Here is a 23,443-nt window from a genome sequence, read left to right as displayed (position 1 = left end):
TCCTGCAGCAGAGGAAAGGCTTGCTTTAAGTACAATGTGCATCATGATCTTACACAACAGAACAGTGGATAGGTGCAGTGGCTTAACAATAGCCATAGCACTCCGCGTAACAGCTATGACGCCTGGGATGGGAGTGGGGCTGTTGAGACAAATTAAACTATGAAGTCTACAGTATTAACCCACTTGACTGAAATTAACCATGTATGCCTAATCCAGTCAAAAATCCCAGAGTGTCTCCTAAATTAAAACCTGATACTATAAATTATCTGAGGTTTGTTCTGCAGAAAAGCCACAGTTTAAAGAAGTTTGCATTAGGTACATAAAGTAATCTTTGCACGAACATTCACAAATGCCAGAATTGTGCCAAGCAAAATAGGAGAGTTTGAAGGTTTGCTGAATGAAGAACACCATGTTTAGTATTTTAATATGATTTTGTTGATTTATTGTATTTCAGGATTCTGGCTTTGTTCTTAATATGATTGGTTGGTTAAAATTTCTGCTTATGTTCTATTTTAGAGAGACAGGAGAAAAAAAAAGGTTGTGGAGTCTGTCTCTATTTGAGAAGAGATCTAAAACTGAGTGTGAAAGAACACCTTGTTAATAGAGAGTGTGATGGTACTGAGGCATTATGAGTGAAATTACATATGAGGCTACATACAGTAAAGCTAGTTATTGGAGTGTGTTACAGGCCTCCCACTATTAATGAGAAGGTAAAGGTTTAGCTCCTTATACAGACAGAAAGGGGGTCATTGGGACAGTGGTAATAATGGAATGGGAGATTTTAACTACCCTGAAAATGACTGGTGTAATGGCACAGCTGGAACAGTTAATGGGTGGAAAGTAATAAAAAATATTTGTTTCTAGAAATTGCATCATTTTAAAAATTGCTTTTCAATACTTAGGACTGTTCTCTAAAGCTATTCATACACTGAATTAAATTCAGATTGTGTAATTGACTTCTGTTAAAGGGACATGTTGGAAATGTTTTCTTGATCAATGTCTGCAGTTGCTGAGCAGTGTATTCTGACAGCTGTATGTGTTGCTGTCAAAATACAATGTCCTGCCAGCAAGAAAATCCTCATCCACATTGTTTGGATGTTTGTGGATGAAGGAATAACTATGGCCAATTTAAGATTTAAACTGGCTTAAAGACTGTATTCAGAGAAAAGTGAATAATTATTCATATGCTGAATGGTCTGAGACTATTAGTAATGTACCACAAAGTTCAGGGGTGGGACCCTTACTTTTTAACCTATTTATCAATCATATAGGAGTTTGGTATTAAAAGTACCATTTCTGTGTTTTCAGATGACATCAAGTTACATATGTAGTGGAAAACATTATTACAGGATGTCTCCAACTTACAAGCCAATCTTCATGCACTGTTTATTTGGGCAACTATGTGGCAAATGGGGTTTAATGTTGATAAATGTAAAATACAGTGTATGCACTTAATTATGAACACATCGTACATTCTAGTAGAAGAACAACTGGCATAGTCAATGATCAAGAAGGTTCTGGGTGTTCTGGAAGATTACACACCCAGCAAAAACCGGCAATGCCAAGCTGCAGTTTCCAAAGCAAGCAAAATACTTTATTGTATTAAAAGAGGTATAGACTCGAGAGAGAAACATAATCAGGCCTGTACAAAGCTATATTTAAGCTGGCCAAACACTGTCCACATTTTTTTTGCATTCACTGAGAAAATGCAAAATTGCACCTATGCACAGAACCTAGATGCTAGTGGTGATCACAGCTGTAGCAGTGATTTCCAGCTTCCACAGGGATAGCAAATGCATACTTACATAGGTCCAAGCTAGGCCAATACCTGGAATTCAACTTTAACTGAAGTAAATATATTCTCTCTTGAGAAGAGGCATTTAAGATTGGGAAATGATCAACTTAAATACATACCTAAAGGGTCCATATAGTGAACTTTGTGCAAAGTTATTCACTTTAAGGCCATTAAAAATGTCAAGATGGCACTCTACATCTGCATGAAAAGAGAGTTAGCCTCTACACATGGAAAGGCTTTGTCACAGTATGAAAATGTGGATTTGATTTTCATAGGAGCTAGTGCTAATCAATTTTTGCTATAGGATTCTATAATCCATGCTAAGCTTCTGGGTTTGCAAGAAACATACAGTATATCCAATTCTACAACACATGAACAATTCCATTGCACTGACTCAATCTGTTCTCAAAGTTATAACTGCAATGGAAGATTTATGATTTATACACACAAATTCAAAAACACCAAAATGCTGCTGCCATAAATTATTAATATTTCCGCACCACATAAAAATGACCCACACTTCATTATAGGAAATATCTCTGCAGACATTTGCAGTGCACCACCCTGAAAACAAAGTACATCACTTACACCATGACAGATTTCCTTTAAAGCCACCAGAAATAGTTTTTCTGATGATTAACACCACACATGTAGATGGTATTGTAATTTGCTATATATAATACTTCTTTACCTAGGAAAGAAAGAAATCAAATCTTAAATTCACAAATAATAAACAATCTTGTCTGCTCTCATACCTTTTTATCACTGAGACCGGACACCTGGTCCACATATTCTTCTTGGATCATAAAGGCAGCAAGGTTGGCTGTGTAACTTGCCAGGAAGATCACAGCAAAAAAGGCCCAAACCGATACCATAATCTTACTTGTGGTTCCCTTTGGGTTCTGCACAGGCACAGAGTTGTTGAACACCAGGCCCCAGAGAAGCCAAATGGCTTTACCAATAGTAAATGATGGGCCACCAGGCTCTGTTGGTCAAAAAGCAAATATTGAAAACCATACAAAGATCAAATTGTTTAGCCAAAATCAGAACTGAAAAACATGATAGCACAACAACATGTCTTTATTAAATCAGATTAGTGTTCCAAGCACACATGTATTCTGAATTTACTTTTTGAAAATAAAGACATATTTTATTGTGGCAGATGGATGTTTGGCAAAACTGTAATGGTATAGAGAATGTGTAATCTCACCTCTTCCATCTGCAAGGCACCTGTTGTACCCCACTGGGCTAAAATATTCAAATACGAATACAGCCACAGCAGACACAATGAGAAGCATGACAAACATCATCACCCAGACATCTGCGCTGAATGGCTCTAAGGAGAGAAAAAGGTAGGAGCATTAATGTTAAAAAGTGAACAGCAAAGTTTTCTGTGATCAATAGTGAATGAACCTTCTAATGACAAAAGGCAAAGCATAAAGATAACTGCTTTTTATTTTAGAAACAAAATACATTTTTCTAGTGCGCGGATGATAATGAATTAAATATACTCAGGAGAGAAAAACAATATTGTTTGGGATAGGAAGATGGTGGATGATTGGCTATAAAGATGGCATAATGTTCCATGAAGAGAACCTCCAACACGTCTGTTCCCTCACAACAAAATTTGTGAGATCTTTCTGTGTCTCCCAATCTATGCTGCCATATACTTCTAGAACATTTGCTTGTTTGCAAACTGCTGTATGTCCAGGTATGGTTTTATACAACCAGTCTCATTCCTGTTTTCACTAACCAAATTTGATGTAGTACACATGTTATGGATGCATCATTCACAGGAATTGTTTTCTCTATAGATGTATAGGTCCCAATTTATCTTCTTTTCACAGAATGGTGACCTGCCCTATCTTGATTAGTCCCATTGGATGCTCCCATGGTGACCGTTGTCTTATAAAGTACAAGGAGTAAATACTCTGGGTAAGAGACACCAAATTTACAGAAAATTAAAATGTCTCTAGTGATATTGCATTTCTGACTCCACTTCACTCCATATATTATCCCACCTTATGTTATTGTTTATCAGACACTGATAAAGCAATAGAGGTCACCACTGAATTTTAAAAGAATGCTCCCTTTATACTTTATGATATGTATGCTGATCTATGCAGGGGATATTTGTTTCTTAAAGACACCATAAAAAATACACCCTGCAACTTGGCTAATATTTACAGCCCTTATCATTTCCAAATCACCTTTTTGTCACAGATCTTTACTGAATTTGCTACATCTTACTGTTCTTGCTAAAGATGTTATTGCTAAAGATAAAAACATAGTCTTGAAACTCGTTTTAGATACAGTATCTCATTACAGTAGGGACGCCAGTGACAACTCCCTTGGGTCACTCTCTGTTATAGCTTACACTGTATATGCAAACAATACCAGCCCTTCCTACTCCTCTCCACCGCTGCAGAGAAATTTTTTGAACAGGTGGGCAAAGATTACCTCATGATCTGTGTCAGGAATCTAGGAGTGACCAGAAAGGTGTGGACTGACACAGGGAAGCGCAGGCCTCAGGTACAGTAAATACAGTTTATTATTAGCCACCCAGATATATGTATATATATATATAAACGCACAGTGAGCAAACCAACCTTCCACTAATCTTAGGAGGTGCAGGAACACAGGCGTAGTCAGGGCTGGAGAGGTGGAACGGTCAGGCCGGCCGTAGGGTTCTGTAATGACCGTTTGGTGGTACCTCTAGCGGTCCTCAGGACAGGATTCCCCAGGGCGCGGAGTCTAAGTCCCAGTCTGCTATTCACCAGGGCCCCTGATGGTGGGGATGGACTTGGAGCAGACAGGAACCAGGTCGCGGCCCCTGAGTACACCTGCTAGTGGTAGAGGGATCCGCCAGAGGTTTGTGCAGGTAGAAAGCCTGATGTGAAGAGGCAGAAGGTGTGAGCAGGGACGTCTGGATCCGTGCAGAATGGATGGATGGCAGAGTAGTTAGCGTGGTCAGACGGGCCAGGTCAGCAACGTGCGGGCAGCAAGGTACCAAAGGAGCAGGCAGAGAATAGTCAGGGTCACAAGCTGGGTTCAGTAACTCACGGGCAGCACGGTACTGGGGATCAGGCAGAAGGATGGTCAGGCAAGCCAGGGGTTCAACAGGAGACGGTCAGCAGAGGTCAGGATCAAGCAGGGTCAGCAACGAAGCAGGAACACAGGATACCAGGTACAGAGGCTCATGGGAAAACATACACCAAGGCCCAGATCACAGGCCTGGTCATGCCTTAAATACACCTTCTGCAATCAGCCCCAGGTTTGGCTGATTGCAGGTGTGAGCTTCTGGCTGCTGAGAGCACCCGCTGGTCAGCTCTGGTACTGCAGCCCACACAGCAGGTGAGTCCCACCACCAGTGCTGAGTCCATTCCTGACAATCAGTCTTACACATTTCGGCTTTGGATATAAAATGCACTGCCAAACTTTGGCATTATATGAGTCACCTATGGCCCAAGTCTAGATTAATGGCACATTAAATGAACATGTTACTAATTGTAGTCAGCAGGGGTGCCCCCATCGCCCCTGCTCTCTATTACCACTCCTGTCCACCATTAGGCAAAACCCAAAAATCCATAAGATTCAGACTGATGAACAAATACAGTGCATCTCTCCCTGTATCCCTCTAATTTGATGATGGCCCTTTCCTTGTTCAGGAATATTTTTGGATCTCAAAATTAATTTAAACAAGTCTGAAATTTTTAACTTTACACTTTCCAGGTCTGAGGTCGAGAGGTTTAAATTACATTTTCCTTTCACCTGGAAACCTCAACCCTTTAAATGTTTAGGGATTTATCCAACTCATTGCGTAATGGATTTGTTCTAAGCTAACTTAGGGGAATTTCCAAAGATGGTCTTCCTGTACCATTCTTCAAAATGCAAAATGAATGTGATCAAAATTAATGTTATTTTGAAGGTGCTATTCTTGTTACAGACCAAACCAATGCTTGTACCTCCAGGTCTTTTAATCACATTACACTCTTTGGTCACTAAATACATATGGGGTTGAAAGAAATCAGGGATCTCCACACTTGTACAGTATACTATCTAGGTCTAAAAAACAGATGGACTAGCACTGCCTCAAACATTATTACCAAGAGGTAGTTTTAACTAGAATAGCTTTCTGAAAATATGGTGGTCCCTTTAAATTATGGGTTAACCTAGAATATGTCTTGAGTAACTCCAAATTCAACAATTTACCTTGGATTCCTAAAAAACATGATGCTCTCACCCAACACTTTCCACCCACAAGTCGCCCTTGCTGCCATTACTAGCTCATGCATACTTTCTTCCAGGCCATCTCTTTTACAACACGTGGTTCGAGACTTTGTGATCAAACTTCTAGTAGAACTCAGGGACTCCACCCTACTATTATCTATAGATATATGTGTACATGATAAATATGCTCAACTACTTCAATTCATACAAACACTACTAAAGCTAATGCATACCCTGAAGGAGTTGAATGCTTTTGAAATTACTCTCTCATCCCTTGAGCCTCCAATTAATAGCATATCTCAATTTTATAAAGGCCTTTGGCAATTAGGAATGTCGTTTTAACCTTGGATTCCTTTCCCAGTGGGAAACAGACCTTCATGAGCAGATATCAGAAGATCAAAAGGATACAATTCTACAACTTTCTCATGTCCCCTCCATATCTTCTAAGATGGATGAAATGAACTATAAACTCAGCCAGATTGCATGTGTTGTCCCTGAAATGTCTTTGTCATTCTGGAAAGACTGTGGTATGACAGTGACACAAACACACACACACACACACACATATATATACATACACACACATACACTATATTACCAAAAATATTGGGATGCCTTCCTTTACCCACACACATGAACTTTAATGGCATCCCAGTCTTTGTTCGTAGGGTTCAATATTGAGTTGGCCCACCCTTTACAGCTATAACAGTTTCAACTCTTCTGGGAAGGCTGTCCACAAGGTTTAGAAGTGCATTTGTGAGGTCTGCCAAACCCAGAAACATCCATAGGATTGCCAGACAGAGAAGAGTGATTTGTCACTCCAGAGAACATGTCTCCACTGCTTTAGAGTCCAGTGGCAGCGTGCTTTACACCACTGCATCTGATGCTTTGCATTGCACATGGTGATGTAAGGCTTGGATGCAGTTGTTCGGCCCTGGCAACCCATTCCATGAAGCTCTCTACGCACTGTTGCTGTGCTAATCTGAAGGCCACCACATGAAGTTTGTAGGTCTTTTTCTATTGACTCGGCAGACAGTTGGTGACTTCTGCACATTGTGCGCTTCAGCATACACTGACCCCACTCAGTTTACGTGACCTACCACTTCTTGGCACAGTTGCTGTTGTTCCCAGTTTCTTCCACTTTTTTATAATACCACTAACAGTTGACCGTGGAATATTTAATAGCAAGGACATTTCACGGATGGACTTATTGCACAGGTGGCAACCACGCTTGAATTCACTGAGCTCCTGCGAGCGACCCATTCTTTCACAAATGTTTGTAGAAGCAGTCTGTATGCCTAGGTGATTAATTTTATAAACTTGTGGCCATGGAGGTGATTGGAACACCTGAATCCAATGATTTGGAGGGGTGTCCCAATACCTTTGGCAATATAGTGTATATAGTGGGACAGCCCAATTATTCAATCCTTTTTGGGGGAATGTATCCAAAGTGATTGAACAAATTTAGGGTTTCAGGGTTGACTATAATATTGGTTGAATAAATTCAGGGTTTCAGAGTTGAATATAACCCCTGGACTATCTTGCTTCATTGTACAGACAAACCAGCAGACTGATACAATCAATTACACCTCACTTATGTAATGCTGCTAAATCTCTTGTTCCATTCTTTTGGAACAAAATGATTGCTCCAACTCTATAATTATAGTTTCAGAAAATCGACCACACCTGTTTTATGAAGGAACTTACCCAATAATCTACTAATTCACATGAGGGCTTCCAAATGGTATGGGCCCATACCTCCTAACCGTCCCTGAACCACTGGGATCATCCCAGAAACTGAAGGCTGTCCTGCAGTCTCACAGATACAGGCAGAATCCGGAGCCTGGTATTTTCTGCTGTGTGAGAAATCCTTCTCTGAATGGACCTCCTGGCTGCTTTGACACATGGTGATTGGCTAAAGCTGAAATCAATCATCCGGTACTGGTCACTCACTGTGTTCTGTGGGGACATATCCTGATATATGCTGAAGCCTAGGAGGCACTTTCTAACAGAGGATAGCTGGTGAATGAGCCTAATGGAAAAGTTTGTTCTCCTGTCTGCTTTATCTGTACAGGACTCTACAGCAGGATGAGGATACAGTGAGTGTGTTGAGAATGCATTCTCTCCAGTCCTGAGGTCTCTCTGTACACCCCCCCCCCATCCTGACATCTCTCTCCTCCTGTTTGTCTGCATTTAGCATCCGTTGCAAGTTTTATACTCACCTGTCCCAGAACCTGCAAGATACCCCTCACAAAGCTGCAGGGCTACTTGTCAAAACCTTCTGAACTGGGCTATGGAAAGTGTTTATGCGCCGGTCAAACTCAGATTTTCCATATGATATTTACCTGGATTAGGCACAGGTGAATACAAGACTAGCAAGGGGGGGATGATTTTTAACCTCCAATACAAAATAACACGCTCCTGCACTTTTTACATCCCATCCAACAAATCTGTCCAGCTGAGCCACATTTTCAGACTTCCCCATAGGCTTAAATGGAGCCATATACCAAAACCTTACATTTATCATAAATGCACAGATAAATGTTAAGGTTTGTGTCAGGGCTGGGCTCCTGCTACTTAATGAGCATCTCTTTTCTTCCAGTGCTCAGAAGCTGCTCAGATGTCAGTTAATTACCAGCTACTCGTTGTCTCCAAGGCGGCTCACCTGGATACTATCACCTTCCTCATTAGTGCAGCCTACAGCCAACCCTTTTGGCTATTATAGCAGCTTAGCTCATTTCCTCCTTGCCCTTGTGTGGTCTGTGACCTCCAGTGTGCTCTTGCCTGTGTTCCTGTGTACAACTCGGTCTGGCTGACTTCTCTTTCGATTCCAGGTTCTGATTTTTGCTCCTGACAATGCTGACTTCTGGTTTCCTGACCTAGCTCGTCTGACTACCTGCTCTGGCATCCAAACCCTGGCTTCTGTTTTTGACTACTTTCCTGAACTGTTATTTTTGCTAGTTCATTAAAGGTGTGATTTTAACTGCATTTTCTGTCTCCACCTGCTTTATGGTTCCTGACAGTTTGTCAGAGATTAGACATGCTTCTCTGAGTATAGATGTATGTTAAAGTGACACTAAACAATATCTTTATTCTCCAAAACAAATCAATACATAGCCACTACTGAATAACCCTGTAATCTACTTTTCACTAAATAATTTCTTACTGTTTTTTTCTGACTCCTTGTAATGCCCTCACTCATGCGCTCCCAAACCTCTTTTTATCTCTCATTTCATTTGTTAGGCATAAGTATGTGTACTGCTGTTTGACTACAAATAGTCCACTGCAAGAGCAAACAACAGAGGGTGGCTAAGTTCCTACATACAGTGGAATCATGGGGAAGGAATGTAGCCACCCATACTAGGAAGTCAGATCACAGCTGAAAAAAAAAAAGGAATTTGGAGGAGGCTGAGAGCAACAGAAAGAACTTGTTCCACCACTGTACTCCAGGACTTAAGACTGGTTTACACCATGAACACACCAAAGACTGAGAATGAGCTCTGCAGTCACTTTTGTATTAGTTGTTTTCCTATTCAGGGTCACAATTCTGCGCAATGTCCTTTTGTCTCATTCAGTCAGTTCACCATGTTGACCACTCTTATGCTTATCAGACGATGGTTTCCTGGAAGCTGTATATGCCGTCATAACCTTTGATACTGTACCTCGCGACACATCAAATATATTGCCAGCTTTAGTCATAGAGGCACCAGCTAAGCAGCACCAACAATTTTCCCTCTTTGAAACTCAGTAAGCTCTGACTTGTTATCAATTAGTATATGTAGTGTTATCAATTAGCATATCTAAAAGAGGTAACCTGTTGTATTTAAGAGGAGTAGCAACTCTGTAGAGTTTACTCTGTAGACTTTGCTCGTTGGAAGTGCAGCAGTACAGAGGTGCAGCAGGACAAAAGTGCATAGTTTGAACAGCAGTAGCTGGATACAGTAAGTTTAAGCTATTTCTAAATTCTTTACAGTATTTCTAGTTGCTTTTCTTAAAAATGTCTATTTTTTTTAAACCTGGGTCTGTGTTGCTACTGGTGCTTCTTTCCTAAGTACTGGAGTAATTGTTTTTGTGTTGCTGAGGTGTTAAGTACTGGGTGTTATCAATTAGCAAGTGTTTTGAGTACTGGGTATAATCAATTAGCACATATAAGAGAGGTAACCTGTTGTATTTAATAGAGGTAGCAACTCTGTAGAGTTTACCCTGTAGACTTTACTCATTGGAAGTGCAGCTGTACAGAAGTGTAGCAGGACAAAAGTGCATAGTTTGAACAGCAGTAGCTGGATACAGTAATTTTACGTTATTTCTAAATTATTTACAGCATTTCTAGTTGCTTTTCTTATATTGTTTACTTTTTTAAACCTTGATATTGGGTCTGTGTTGCTACTGGTGATTGTTTCCTAAGTACTGGAGTAATTGTTTTTGTGCTGCTGTGGGGTTGAGTACTGGGAGTTATCAATTAGCACATGTTGAGTAAAGGGTACTATCAATTAGCAGGTGTTGTGTACTGGGTGTTATCAATTAGCATATGGAAGAGAGGTAACCTGTTGTATGTAAGAGGGGTAGCAACTCTGTAGAGTTTACTTTGTAGACTTTGCTTGTTGAAAGTGCAGCTGTACAGAAATTCAGCAGGACAAAAATGCATAGTTTGAATAGCAGTGGCTTGAAAACAGCAGGAGTTTGGAAACAGTTAACTATCTTTGGTTAGTACTTGTGTTGAATTTAAGTATTTTTTTTTTAATGTCTGATTTAGTTCAGTGCAGTACTTGTTTGGCATTTGTTTTTCATGGTGCTCTTTGGAAGCTGAGATGCTGTCCTATTTGTATGCAGATTTCCAGCCTACATGATGACATTGCTTGTCTAAATTCACTGGTTAGTGCCCTGCAGTCTTAGATCAGGAGGCTGTCTAAGCCAATTTGTTCTGTTGAGCTGCCTTGCAATAAGCCACCTCTTCGTCAAATACTGTGCAGGAGAAAGGGAGCGTGGACAACTGTTGGGTCAGGAAGAATGAGGCCTGTGGACCATAATCATGTAGCTTTTTGTGAAACTGCATAACTCCTATAGTGTTCTTTCTGAGCTAGAAGCAGATGCAAACGTTGCAAACATAGCCGATTGTGAGCCAGGGGCGGACTGACAACTCATGGGGCCCCCGGGCAATAGGGGATCATGGGGCCCCTGTGTCCTTGCCCAAACTCAAAAAAGCCTATGAAAAAGGTACCAAGGGCATCTCATGGGGCCCCCTACTGACCCCGGGCCCTAGGGCAGTGCCCGAGTTTCCAAAGGGTCAGTACGCCCCTGTTGTGAGCGTAGGAAGGAGGACCTGGAGAAAAAAATTGCTTTGCCAAAATTAACTATATTATCTGAGATTCCATTCCAGGCAAGTGTTGTGGATAAGGCTCCTAAAAAGATAAGTCATCTTCTTGTTGGTGATTCAATTGTAAGAGGTGTTTCTTTAGGAAATCATGTGAAAGTGTCAAAGGAAGTTAGATGCTTACCTGCTGCTACTGTTAGGAGAGAGAAAAGGCAAATTGTAAAAATTGTCAAAAAGCTAGTGAAGAGTGCAATGTTGATGTTGTTGTGCACCTTTGAACAAATAATTTGTCCCAGAATGATATGTGTTCTGTACAGAAGGACTTTCAGTTTTTTGGACAGGATCTTCAACAGTTAGGATATAAGGTTACATTTTTAGAGGTTTTACCTGTGCATAATGGACAAGAGAAAGTTCTTCGTATAGCAGAGTTCATTGTTTGGTTAAAGGATTGGTGCAAAGCTGAAGGTTTTGGTTATGTTAGTAATGATGCTATCAGGTGGTCTGACATTGAGCTGTACAAAAGAGATGGTCTGCATCCCTCAAACAAGGGCACTGAGCTTCTTAGTATGCAATTTAAGAGTTTTTTGGACATGCATTTAAACAGAGAATAGGGGTCAGAGATGTAATTGTTGAGGAGCGTTTCTGTCCCCAGCAGGTTGAAACAAATGTGAGGGTTTGTGTTGCTATGGACTGGGTGATGGGGTCACTTCAGTTAAAGTTTCTGGTGGTAAAAATAAAGAAGTAGATAGCAGTGTTTGCCATGTCATGTGCACTAATGTTCATAGTTTAGGCAACAAGCTTTGTGAACTGACAGCTCTTATGTCTAGGGACAACTTGGACCTTGTTGCAATTACAGAGTATTCAAATTCAAGGATTCAAATGACTGGGAAATAACTATACCAGGGTATACACTATACAGGAAAGACAGAGTAGGGAAGAGGGGAGGTGGAGTTGCCATGTATGTCAAAAATAGCATAAGTCTAACATTAATTCAAAAAACAAATTAGATAATCGAAACCCTCTGGGGAGGGATCTTCCTTTAGAATTGGTGTAATATACAGATCACCAGAACAGACTGAAGATTATGATAACTTGTTGATTGAAGAGATAACTCAAATGGCAATGAAGGGGGAGGTCTTGTTGAAGGGGACCTCAACAGGTCTGACATTAACTGGAATTCTCAAACTGCTATTACAAGCAGAAGCAGGGTTGTAATGGAAGCACTGAATGGGCATACTCTAAAACAGTTAGTAAAAAGTCCAACCCAAGGCAATCATATTCTAGATACAGTACTGGCAAATTGGGATCAACTGTCTAATGTTTAGGTGGGAGAACATTTGGGTTGTAGTGATCACCAATCTCTTTGGTTTGATATTAAAGTAAGAACTGAAAAATTATATACAAAAACAAATGTTTTAGATTTTAAAAAGACAAATTTTGATGAAATGGGTGAATTTCTAAAAAATTTGTTGAAAGGTTGGAGTAAAACAACAGGAGTAAGTAGTCAGTGGTGTGATAATTGTGTGCACAGATACGGACAATGACAACCATAATTTGGATCATACTCTGCAAATGTCATTCTCACTCCAAATCAGTCTTCCCCCTTCCTTTTTTTTTGAATGGCATGTGTTCTGTGTGTGTGCTGAGTTCAGGAGTGCACAGGGCACAGCTGGATATGCTTCATGGTTGTAAACACAATTAGCTGGTTCCAGCATGTCTGTCAGGCTCTTGCCTCGGCCTGATCGTAAAGCTATAAACCAGTCAGTCACTGGACATGAAAGCATTCCAGAGGAGCAGTAAAACATACATCCCACTTGAAACCACTTTTTCATACAATTTCATAAATCCCGTCAGGAACAAAGTACAATAGAACAAAGTATATATTCAGATAGGTCAGTTTAATGCGAGTCACCTGATACCTTACACCCCTAGATAACGTCTACCAGAGAGTAGAAAGAGATATCGCTTTAACCGTCACAGCCAGATATGTCATATTTGATGTCTGGACATTCAGAATATCATTCTGCATATTAAACTGCTAGTGGCTAGGCTGCTGCATGCACCTATGGAAGGTTATTGACCATGGTATAAACTTGGGAGGGATTTGGGTCACAGCCTGGGTCTCCGCCTAAACACCCCTCCCCAAATGAGGCGATTGGTTCTCTGCTTTAAGGAGACACCCTGCTAGGTTCCTAGAAAACAGTCTGTCATGCCTGGAGAGAAAGATGAAGAGTGTCACGGTATAGGGGCCCCTGCCAATTATTGATTTTACTTAATCCCCTTATTAATTCCCTGTATCAAACGTCCCTCAGAATCAATCACTGTATGTCCTCCGTGTCACCCTGCCAAATGGCCAAATTCAATTACTGTAGCGTCCCCCCCTCCCTGCCAGCTTGCTACATGTCCTCAAATTACATTAAATTATTTCCTGCACCAGGTCCTTCTGATGTCCCCAGGGGGCCCAGTGTCATCCGGGCCCCCCTCATTGTGTCCCCTGTCTCCAAACATGATTTCTCCCTGTTGTCCACTGACCCCCCACGACCTCTCATCCTGTTGCAGATGGACAAGAGGTGCGGCTTTCACCACCCCTGCCACTATCCCCTCCGACATGGCCGGCGAGGAGAGGGTGGCAAGGTTCACACCTCTCCGCGGAGAAGTGCGAACCTTCCGCAGGGATGTTCCGGGCTGCGGCATCTCACTGATGCCACCCCAGCCCTGTCATCCGCAGCGTGGGCATGGGAAGTTCCCGCGTTTGCGGATGTCCCTGGACAAAGGTCGCGCTCACGAGAAGCATGGCCCGTGTGCATGGGGTGTGCCTCGTTGCCAAGCAACGAGGCACATCAGCTCTGGCCCACCCCTGGTTACCAAGATGACCAGGGAGCGTCCTGCATTGGCTTAAGAAGCTGATGCTGGGCGCTCCGGTCATCTTCTCCTCCACTGCGCAGCCAAAGAAGGGAGCCCAGCTGCGGTGGGACCCTCGTGGCTCAGACTCTTCCAAGACCCCCAGCCAAGGGGGGAACCGCACCCAAGCCTGCCTGAGACCTCAATCCAGGGGATTGCCTGACAGTGCCTGAGACCCCAGTCCAGGGGGATTGCCTACCAGTGCCTGAGACCCCAGTCCAAGGGGATTGCCTGACGGTGCCTGAGACCCCCAGTCCAGGGGGATTGCCTACCAGTGCCTGAGACCCCAGTCCAAGGGGATTGCCTACCGGTGCCTGAGACCCCAGTCCAAGGGGATTGCCTGCCGGTGCCTGAGACCCCAGTCCAAGGGGATTGCCTGCCAGTGCCTGGGACCCCAGTCCAGGAAGAATTGCCTGCTAGCTGCCTGAGATCCCGGTCCAACAGGAGAGACCACCCGCCTACTTCAGACCTCAACAGGTACCTGTGTCTTACTTTCTATCCCTGGGAGACCAGGCACCCTGTTTGACATGTGGTTATATGCTTTTCCCTGTTCTACTTAAACTGCACCCGTGTTGGCCCCCCTACTCCCCCTGTTGGATTACAATCTGCTACAGAGACTCTTCCTTGCCCCTGTACTGGACTATAAGTGTTTCAGCCCCTCCTTGCTGTTCTCTTGCCACCGAGGTCACCCTTCCGGCAAACCCCCCTATTGAGAGACTGTCATCTTTTGTCTCAATAAAGCTTTGTGCGTTTACCATCTACTCTGTGGGTTCTGTCCTGCCTACCCTCCGTCACAAAGAGATTCTCCCTTTTAACATCAGGAACCAACTTTGAGAGAAAAGGTACCCTTTTGTTCAGGACACTTGAACTCTGCTTAAACCAGGACTTCTGCAAGTATTCTACTTTCTTAAACTTCTTCCTTTATCTCTCTGTTGTGTTATTGCTCTATTTATATATATATATTGGCTACATCTTTTCTGTAAATATTTTTTTATTGCACCATTTTGACCTTTTTAGTAATAAATCCTATTTTCTGAAAGTGACCTAGGTTGGCCTCCCCTCTGATAATGTGCATAGCACGAAAGGCCTTGGGAGGAGCCAACAGAGCGTGACGTCACAGCCGCCCGGAGCCACGAGGAGGCCCGGCGGCCATCTTTACTAAGGGGTCAGTACAACTCTATCATTTACTGATCCTTTACGAGTGTATACTACCCTGTTTTATCACTACATCTATTTGAATAAAATCTTAATAACCATATTACACTATGGGCGCCGTTCTTGGCTACCATTGGAGCTAATTGAATTTCAGGACATCTCACCATTATGCACTGTCACCAGAGGGAGGGAGCTCTGTATCCAGTTCAGGCATTCATCCAGCCTTAAGGGGACCTCTGGACCTGGAAGTTTCTACTACATACCATTGAGACAGGATTACCAGGATCATTCACCTTCAGACGGATGCTCATCTTCTCCGCTGTTCCTAAGTGATCTGAGTGGCTATTAACTACATGCGCATGATTTTAGCACGTCCCGTGAGTGCGCATTTTTATCACTTGTTCCCTTGACCACTTTCTTTGACATATGGCTGCATCAAGTGGATTATCTATTTATGAACTGCCTTATTTATATTTATGGGACAATTTGTCATTTTCATATTTATTACCTACATTTAGCGCTGCACTTTTATTTATTTATTTTCCTTTAAGGTTTGCTGTGATTGCCTTGAGTGCATTAGCTGCTGGTTTTGGAGCGCTCACTTTTTATTTATTTACTTAGGGCTTCCTGATTGGACTGGACTGCTACTGAATTGCTACTTTTGTAACTGATACCATAATTTTCTGCTGAAAAGACTATAATAAGATCAGGAAACTCCAGCTATTCTTTATCCACCACTAACACTGTGTTTTTCAGCTTGTTTCTTTATGAACAACAAGGCTTAACATGCAGAATTCCATTTTGCAATGCTAAACTTAAATAAGAATCAAGATATAGCACATATTTTGGCTTGTTAAACTATGGCCATACAAATAGTATGCATACCCCTATGTACTCGAGGTTAATCTCATTGTAAATATAAATTATTAAGAATATTTAGACTGACATCTAAAATTGTTTGTCTATTTCTAGGTTTGAAGAAAATCTAATTAGTCGCCTTATGCTATAGACCCCGCATTAAAAAAAACGTATTTTTCATTGATCATTCTTAGGCATTTTTGCCCCCATAGCATTAATAGGTACTCCAGAAAAACACATTTTTTATAACTGCTTTCCTGTCCTTGACAAGCCCAGGAAGCAAATGCCCAAAGTCTGATACACAAGTAAATACACTTGCAGAAAACTTGTAAAAAGCCCCCCAAAATAATGCTTCAGAATCACTAGCAATACTAGGACTGCTCAGGTAATGCATGCTTACTTGTGTGTGTAATCACTAATGATATGTCATAAAACGTAAACTAAATCTGAATAAATTACTTTTGCGCTTTTGGTGTAAGATGCTCTTACAATTTCTGAATTGGGGGTTGTTTACAATTCCGCTGTTTGTCTTGAATAGCATCTTATTTGTATAGACGAGCTACAGCAAGTCAGTTAAGGAATATGGTTCACAGAAAAGACTTTAAGAGTCACACATCTTTAGGATGTTAAAAATATTATCCATTTTAAAAGGAAATACATTTTGGCAGCTTTATAGGGTATACCCAGTTCACCAAAATTAGATTAATAAGAATGCAGTATCTCTCTGCACCATAGGTTTTCTTCAAACTAGAAATAGAGAAACAATTTTAGATGTCAGTCTAAATATTCTTAATAATTTATATTTACAATGAGAGTAACCTAAAGTACATAAAGGTATGCATACTATTTGCACGACCGTAGTTTAACAAGCCAAAATATGTGCTATATCTTGACTCTTATTTAAGTGTAGCATTGCACTACAGAATGCTATCAGTTTTATACTGGGAACATGCTTGGAGGGAAAAGGAGAGGCATGACTCTTCACTATGATACTGATCTTCATTGTCTTAGCAGTATTTTTTCCTAAAGTCACCCTTTAGTTGAATAAGAATCAAAACCTATTTCAAGGAAAAGGGGTGGTAATATGAACATGACTAAAAAACTCTGGCCTTCTGGCGAATGGTGCCACTTTCTCAGAACCATTGCAATTCCTGTGTGTTTTTTCCTTTGACATAAAGTATATATTAAAAAAAATGTTAGCATGGAGAATGTTTGCCAATATAGGAGTAAGCTATGGCACACATGCGGTAAATACAACTGAAATCCAGAGATAATTATTTTTGACCAGAATTTCATTTTAAGTTTTTAATTTGGCTCAGGCTTTTGTTCTGAATGAATTAACTTTGAATCTAAATGGATGGTGAACCACATAACACAGCTCCTAAGTCCCATAAGTAATAACTGAGGCAAACATTTCCGTGAAAGAATTTTAACAAATGTTGATGTATGATTACTATGAATGGGATGATGTACAATAGAAGAGACTGATAAATAAGTACGGACCAATTTTGTGAGAGAAAACAGTAGAGGGAAATTAATCTGAGGACAATAATGGGGTAGAAAAATATAAGTGGCTAGAAGAGCAAAATCAGAGACACCTCAATTTAATATTTGTACTGTAACTTACCAAGAAAAGCAGAGGGAGACACAGTTCCATTGCTTCTTGACACCATGACACTAATACCAGTTTCTATAAATGGGACAGAAAAATCCACTACTTCTGAGCGTTCCTCATTTATGGTAAGTGACCCAACAGCCATATATGCACGTTTGGTTACCACCTAATGAGTTAAGAAAATAATAAAGTTAATAAGTTTTACATAAATGAAGCATCTTAATGGATATAAGTTTTTTCACTCTTCAAAAATAAGAACATTTAGTTACACGAGTGCCATGTATAAATAGCTAGTGTCATCCACTAAGAAGTGGAAGGATACCTCCATATCCTGTTCTATAGATAGGAAATTTGAAAGTGGCAGTTAATATTAATTGTTGCCCCAAGATATCGCCAGTATCAGGATTGTCTGCTGAAAGAAGGACCATCCATTTTATGTTACTACTGCTATAAAAAAAGCACAGTGGCTAAGTGGTTAGCACTGCTCTCTGGCAGCACTTGGGTCATCAGTTTGAGTGCCAACCATGGCACTAACTGCCTGAAATTTGCATGTTCTCCATTTGCCTGTGTGGGTTTTCTCCAGGTACTCAAAATTTATCCCACACCCCAAAAAGACATGCTAGTAGGTTAGCTGTCCTGTCTAAATTGTGTATGAATGTGTATGTATGAATATGAGTTAGGGACCTTAGATTGTAAGCGCCTTGAGGGCAGGGACTGATATGAATGTTATATATATATATATATATATATATATATATATACACACACACACAGTTGTGCTCAAAAGTTTACATACCCTGGGAGAAATTGTGAAATTTTGCCATTGATATTGAAAATATGATTGATCATGCCAAAAAATGCTCTTTTATTGACAGATGATGATCATATGAAGCCATTTATTATCAAATAGTTGTTTGGCTCCTTTTTAAATCATAATGATAACAAAAATCACCCAAATGGCCCGGATCAAAAGTTTACATACCCTGGAATCTTTGGCCTTGGTACAGACACACAAGGTGGCACACACAAGTTAAAATGCCAATTAGAGTTTAATGTCCCACATCTGTGGCTTTTTAAATTGCAATTAGTGTCAGTTTATAAATAGTCAATGAGTTAGTTAGCGCTTATGTGGAAGCACTGACTAGGCTAGATACTGAGCCATGGGGATCAGAAAAGAACTGTCAAAAGTCCTGCGTAACAAGGTAATGGAGCTTTATAAAGATGGAAAAGGACATAAAAAGATGTCCAAAGCCTTGAATATGCCAATCAGTACTGTTAAATCACCTATTAAGAAGTGGAAAGTTTGGGGATCTCTTGATACCAAGCCAAGGTCAAGTAGACCAAGAAAGATTGCAGCCACAACTGCCAGAAGAATTGTTCGGGATAAACAGCCACTTTATTAGCTACACCTTGCTATTGTCAAGAATATATCTCCCCCACCATTACACCACCAGCCTGAACCATTGATACATGGATCCATGCTTTCATGTTATTTACACCAAATTCTGACCCTACCATCTGTATGTTGCAGCTGAAATCAAGACTCATCAGACCAGGCAACATTTTTCCAATCTTCTATTGTCCAATTTTGGTGAGCCTGTATGAATTGTAGCCTCCATTTCCTGTTCTTAGCGGACAGGAGTGGCACCTGGTGTGGCCTTCTGCTGCTGTAGCCCATCTGCCTCAATGTTTGAGTTGTTGTACTTTCAGAGATGTATTCTGCATACATTGGTTGTAACGAGTGGTTATTTGAGTTACTGTTGCCTTTCTATCATCTCAAACCAGTCTGCCCATTCTCCTCTGATCTCTGACATCAACAAGGCATTTTCGTGCACACAACTGCCACTCACTGGATATTTACTCTCTCTTTTTCAGACCATTCTCTGTAAACCCTAGAGATGGTTGTGTGTGAAAATCCCAGTAGATCAGCAGTTTTTGAAATACTCAAATCACTTAAATCTACTTTCTTCCTCATTCTGATGCTCAGTTTGAACTTCAGCAAGTTGTTTTCACCACGTCTAGAGGCCTAAATGCATTGAGTTTCTGCCATGTGATTGGCTGATTAGCAATTTGTGTTACCAATCAATTGAAGAGTTGTACCTAATAAAGTGGCCGATGAGTGTATATAAAGTGCTGTGTAAAATGGTTGGCACTATATAAGCACCTAAATTAATGAGCAATTGATCAATCACTGCACCTACTGTGCTGCAGAAATGATATGATCTGGTCTCAAAAGAGGGGGCCAGGTATGCTGTGTGTTTTGGAGCACTGTGTAAAAAAAAAAAGAGTAAGGTGTATTTTAGTGGGTTATGGTGCTCAGCCACTTCAGAATGTATGAGCTACCTAACAGCAGAGTGCCTTGTGTTAATGCATGTGCATGTGCAGGGGCCATATTTGTTGTGCAGACCATTTACATTGTTCCTTTTGAACCTATGGCCAACTGCACATGCAGAAATTCTAGTTGATGAGAAAGATATAGCCTAACTATGCAAACAACCCTCTGTTTCCAATTCAAATAAAACAATGTCAGTCCTTGTCAGTTGAAGCAATAAATCAGAAAAATTAGCCACAATATGGTAAGGTGAAGAGAAAATGCCCTCACAGGGTTGACGGCTAACAAGCCTGTAACAACTGTGTTTAATGCATTATGGAAGCCGTTTAAATTTAAAAAAAAAGCACAATTCCTCTGTCTTGGAACCATAGGCATTTTGAAAGAAACAGAAGGGGTTAGAGCCATTGAGAAGCAATAGTGTTGAAGAAAAGAAAGTGTGGAGGAATCCAGCCTTTAATGTACAGGGGCACCATAAACAACCATCATGACAATTTGCAAGAAAGCAGAAGAAAGATGCACACACAGGGTTTGATTTACAAAAGGCAAATAGGTTGTGCACTGCAAGTGCAGTTGCTTTAGGTCTGCTGGGAAGCTCTGAAATGAGGCGAAGCTCTGCCGATTTCTTGCATCCAATCATGTGCAAGAAAAAATGCTGTTTTTTTTATTTTCCTTGCATGTTCCCCTCAGATCAAAGAAAAATGCTTTCAGTGCACTTGCAGTGCACTTCCAAGTGCACAGCCTATTTGCCTTTAGTAAATCAACCCCATTCTTTGTATAAAAGTTATTGTATGTATTGACAAGAAATGTGCTCACCTGAATGGCTATGTTACCATACAGAAAGCTATACTACTTGAGCTCTGCTATAAGCAAGATATTGACATTTAGGGATATTTGCAATAATCCATTTGTCATACATATTTATTAAGGTAATATGAGGCATTTACGAGGTTATATAAAGGGATGTGTATCAGAATTGATAACATATCTGGCAAATAATGTCAGTAATGGGAAAATAACTTAAAATTGACTTACTAGAATTTTCTTTATACAGGGATGTCTGAGATTTCATGGTAATCTTACCTCTTTATAGAGACACAAGGGTTGATTTACTAAAGGCAAATAGGCCGTGCACTGCAAGTGCACTGAAAGTTCAGTTACTCTAGATCTGAGAGGAACATGCAAGGAAAATAAAAAAACAGCATTATTGCTTGCACATGATTGGACGAAAGAAATCAGCAGAGCTTCCCCTCGTATTTAAAGCAACTGCACTTGCAGTGCACAGTATATTTATCTTTAGTAAATCAACCCCATTGTGTTAGTAATTTTTGTAACATTTTATTTATAAGAGGCGACGCAAAGGTATACAGTGTATTAGTTTTCATACAGATAAAAACACTTTGGTTCCAATAACATTACTGAAAACTGATTTATCATGCCTATTAAGACATGTCCACTTTAAATAGGCCACATCCATGGTACAAACACCCTCAGGTATTGTCATCGTGAAAAACATTTTAAAAACCAATGGCTCTTGCCCAATACTACCCCCTTCATGCCCCCTCTCATTGCCATTTGGCATTCTTGCCCTAAGGGCTATGTTCACCTTTGGTACATATTACATATTCCACCCGTATTTTCAGCTACTGCCTAGCCCCCCCCATTCCTCCCTCCCTGTGACAGCGGATGGGGGATCTTCTCCCTGCACCCGCTGGCACAATTTAAAAACAGTGTGATTGTGTGGGGCTCCTCCCACACCACTACATCATTCATTCTGTGAATGAATGCCTACAAGTACCGCCAACCATTGCAGCTTGTAGTTCTCAATGACCTGCAAGGGTGCTGGTGAGCTCTCTCATAGTCCATTGATTCTTCCTGCCATACAACAACTGCCTGCCCATGTGAGGTATGGGTATCTAGCTTACTGAGTGTCTGCAAGATCTATGCATTGGACCCACAATCTGCTGGATCACTGGTGCAATCCCTCACAGACTGCAGTAATAAATAATAAATGCCTTTTTTTACCTGTAAAAAGATGTGCATTTATTTTTTTTGTAAATGTGAACTTATCCATTAAGAGACACAGGCACTTGTTGCAGCATTGCTCTAAAGTGTTTTTGACATGTATTATACCAAGTGAGTTTTTTGAGTAATGTTAATGTCAGGCATTTTAGGTCATAAGAAAATCTGGGTGAGAATTGGAATTCGTTTTAGGCCCCCCATAGCTACTAGGATTTTTTGGGTAGAATTCTTACACAGGGGAAGACAGGCTATACCACAAAGAGCTTATCAGTGACAGTTATCTCTAAAATGTTTAAACTGCCCAACAGGGATATAGATTACTTATGTTGGGCTGATTGCGATATCTGTTGCCTATTTACACTTTTTAAGATAATTCTTTGACTTAAAGGAGAAGTACAGCCAAAGCTTTTTTGGCTGTACTTCTCCTGTGCATCACAGGAGTGCAGCTCGTTCTGACCCATTTTCAGCTGACAGCGGGCTGAAGCTCGCTGATGGCTGATAACACTCAACCTGTGCATGCTGGGGGAAGATCCTGATTTTACAGAGCTAAGATCCACCCCAGAGTCTGCAGCAGCACCTGGCTCAGCCTCCCAGTGATTCACTGAGAGCCTGAGCCAGCCACTCCCTCCCCCTCCACAACCCAACACTCCAGTGAGTGAGGGGGGGGGGGGCAGAGCGGCTGTAAGTGGATGTGATCGCTGAGTTCTCAGACTTCGAGCAGGCGGAGGACAGATGCAGCATCGGACCAATGCTGCATCCACCTAGGTATGATTTAAAAAAAATAAATCCAATCCCACACTTCTCTTTTATCATGATGCATTTCATGCTCAGATTTTCATATATCCAAATCCAAGAGTCCTAACACAATTGTAATGCTAACTTTTATTACCAATAATGATACAACTTCCATGTATTTAATACCCCTAAATATCAAATATCTCACATTTTGCAGACAACACATTTTCTATTAGCCTACACTTACTGTCTAGCTGAAGTTGCACTATATTTTTATCCTTAACAAATTATGACCCCCTATAGTTTCACCAGCAATTTAGATTCCTCAGAAACTCTCTATTTTTTAACATTCTTTTGTGTGAATAGCTCTACCTTCTGTTTTGCATGGATTTTAACTACGTTTGTAAACTATAATAAAGTTATTTTTCATCTTTCAAACATGATTGTTGCTTCAGTTGTGATCCAATCAATTTATGTTCCATCAACTCAGTC

General features: G+C 40.8%; 1 protein-coding gene across 1 annotated transcript in view; it reads right to left on the bottom strand.

Moving 5' to 3' along the window:
• Window positions 1–23,443, bottom strand: part of GRIN2B (glutamate ionotropic receptor NMDA type subunit 2B) — a 942,931-nt gene that overhangs the window by 79,548 nt on the left and 839,940 nt on the right. Inside the window, exons 8-10 of the mRNA XM_089687695.1 lie at window positions 17,878–18,031; window positions 3,006–3,131; window positions 2,551–2,780 (exon numbers count right to left, since the gene is read on the bottom strand). Coding sequence (XP_089543821.1) covers window positions 2,551–2,780; window positions 3,006–3,131; window positions 17,878–18,031 — 510 coding nt within the window. The remainder of the gene's footprint in view (window positions 1–2,550; window positions 2,781–3,005; window positions 3,132–17,877; window positions 18,032–23,443) is intronic.

This window comes from Staurois parvus, unplaced genomic scaffold (genome assembly GCF_062004578.1).
Source record: "Staurois parvus isolate SC_StPar_1 unplaced genomic scaffold, SC_StPar_1.0 ptg000436l, whole genome shotgun sequence".
NCBI lineage: Eukaryota > Metazoa > Chordata > Amphibia > Anura > Ranidae > Staurois > Staurois parvus.
The sequence above is the reverse complement of the archived record's forward strand: the minus strand, read 5'-3'. Positions and strand labels throughout refer to the sequence as shown.